The sequence below is a fragment of the Mizuhopecten yessoensis genome, unplaced genomic scaffold (assembly GCF_002113885.1).
Source record: "Mizuhopecten yessoensis strain PY_sf001 unplaced genomic scaffold, ASM211388v2 scaffold7085, whole genome shotgun sequence".
In the NCBI taxonomy this organism is placed as follows: Eukaryota; Metazoa; Mollusca; class Bivalvia; order Pectinida; family Pectinidae; genus Mizuhopecten; species Mizuhopecten yessoensis.
The window spans coordinates 38,028-39,509 of NW_018406873.1; the positions used below are offsets into that span (position 1 = coordinate 38,028).

Here is a 1,482-nt window from a genome sequence, read left to right on the forward strand (position 1 = left end):
TACTTAGATGTCTTTGAATTAAATGATACATGTAACACACTCCTTGTTCTGTTTAAGGTGACTTACCCTGGTGGATTGATGGATACAAAACAGCAAGTGGAGAAATGAAGTGGTCCACGGGAGAGCTTATGACACAAGTGAGTGCCACACAACCAAATGAAAATTGTGTTGTACTCATCAGCAGGGACGGCCGTTTAGTCGACGCTCAATGCAGCTGGTCATGTCCGTGCGTGTGTGAGATGTGACATCCAAAAGCTGACAGTTATGTTATATCTAAAATGTCTGATTTATCGCGGAGTTTTCATGTTATTTAAAACTTCAACATTGATATTCGTCTGTGAAAACACACCTTGTCGAACAACGCTTAGATTAAGTTGCTTGAAATATTACTACACATTTATTACTACGTCATTACTACGTCCCGTTTGTGTGTGTTATGCCATAGCAGTGTTTTCCGATTGGCATGTTGATCTCAGACGACAGTAAAAGTTTTGAGTCCTCGACTTTCACGATGTGTACACCACCAGGACTGTAGACAGAGGCAGCCACTGTGTGGTTGTCCACCAGACACACATCACAGGGATCTCCTTCCACTACCAACTCATCCAGGAACTGTCCGTTGTCAGTAAACAGTTTCAGCTTTTTGTTGTTGCTCTCACTTATCAGTATTTGGTCATCCTGAAGAAACAGCACACCACGCGCATTACTAACTACTGAATCCGACGGCGTCTGTATGTAGACTTTTTCAAAACGTTTCGCGCGACGTCCCAACATGAGAGAATAAGTCTGCTTCTCAATAACAACCTTTCCAAAAGCGTTATCTACGAGGTCTGGAACGATTTCATGTTTCATACTGACGGACGTGAAGGACTTGCTTATCTCTGTGAACAAGGCTTTAAACGACTCTACTTCTGCCCGTCCTCTCTGATACAGCACTATCGTCTCAATGTTGTCGTTTTCTTTTACAGCTTTGTTGGACGATTTCATAGTATTAAGCATACTCTTCAGCAGACGTTCACACTGCCGTGATGTGGTCTCGATATTCCTCTTTTCTTCATTAAACAGCCTGGCCAACTCGTCTGTGACGGCCTTTTGAAGTTTATCTAGGCGTCTACCGACTCTTTCGCGTGTATCTTCAACGCTCTGTTCAAAAGTTTCTTGGTTATGTACCATAGTTTTCAGCTGTTCGTCAAATTCCTTGATTAATAATTCCATGGCTTTTTCCCCTTCTTTCAATGCCACTTGGATGACTGCAAATCGCGTTGCTGCTTTTAGTTCATTGTAATATTCTGTCGCTGTTTTTACTTTTTCACAAAGCCTGTGCTCTTTTATTATACATATGTTGCATCCCAGAAGCCTGTGGCTTTCACAAAACAAACTCAACTTTTTGTCGTGCGTGTCACATCGAGGAACAGATTTTTCCTTGTTTTGTTGTATTACTTCAGACATGGTGATATCTCGGATATCACATTCATTGTGCAT

The 1,482-nt window shown here is 41.8% G+C and overlaps 1 protein-coding gene across 1 annotated transcript; it reads right to left on the minus strand.

Moving 5' to 3' along the window:
* Positions 1-414: 414 nt before the first annotated feature.
* LOC110453056 lies at positions 415-1,482 on the minus strand. Its single transcript, XM_021501874.1, has one exon. It carries the CDS (start codon positions 1,480-1,482, stop codon positions 415-417), a length of 1,068 nt encoding a protein of 355 aa, XP_021357549.1.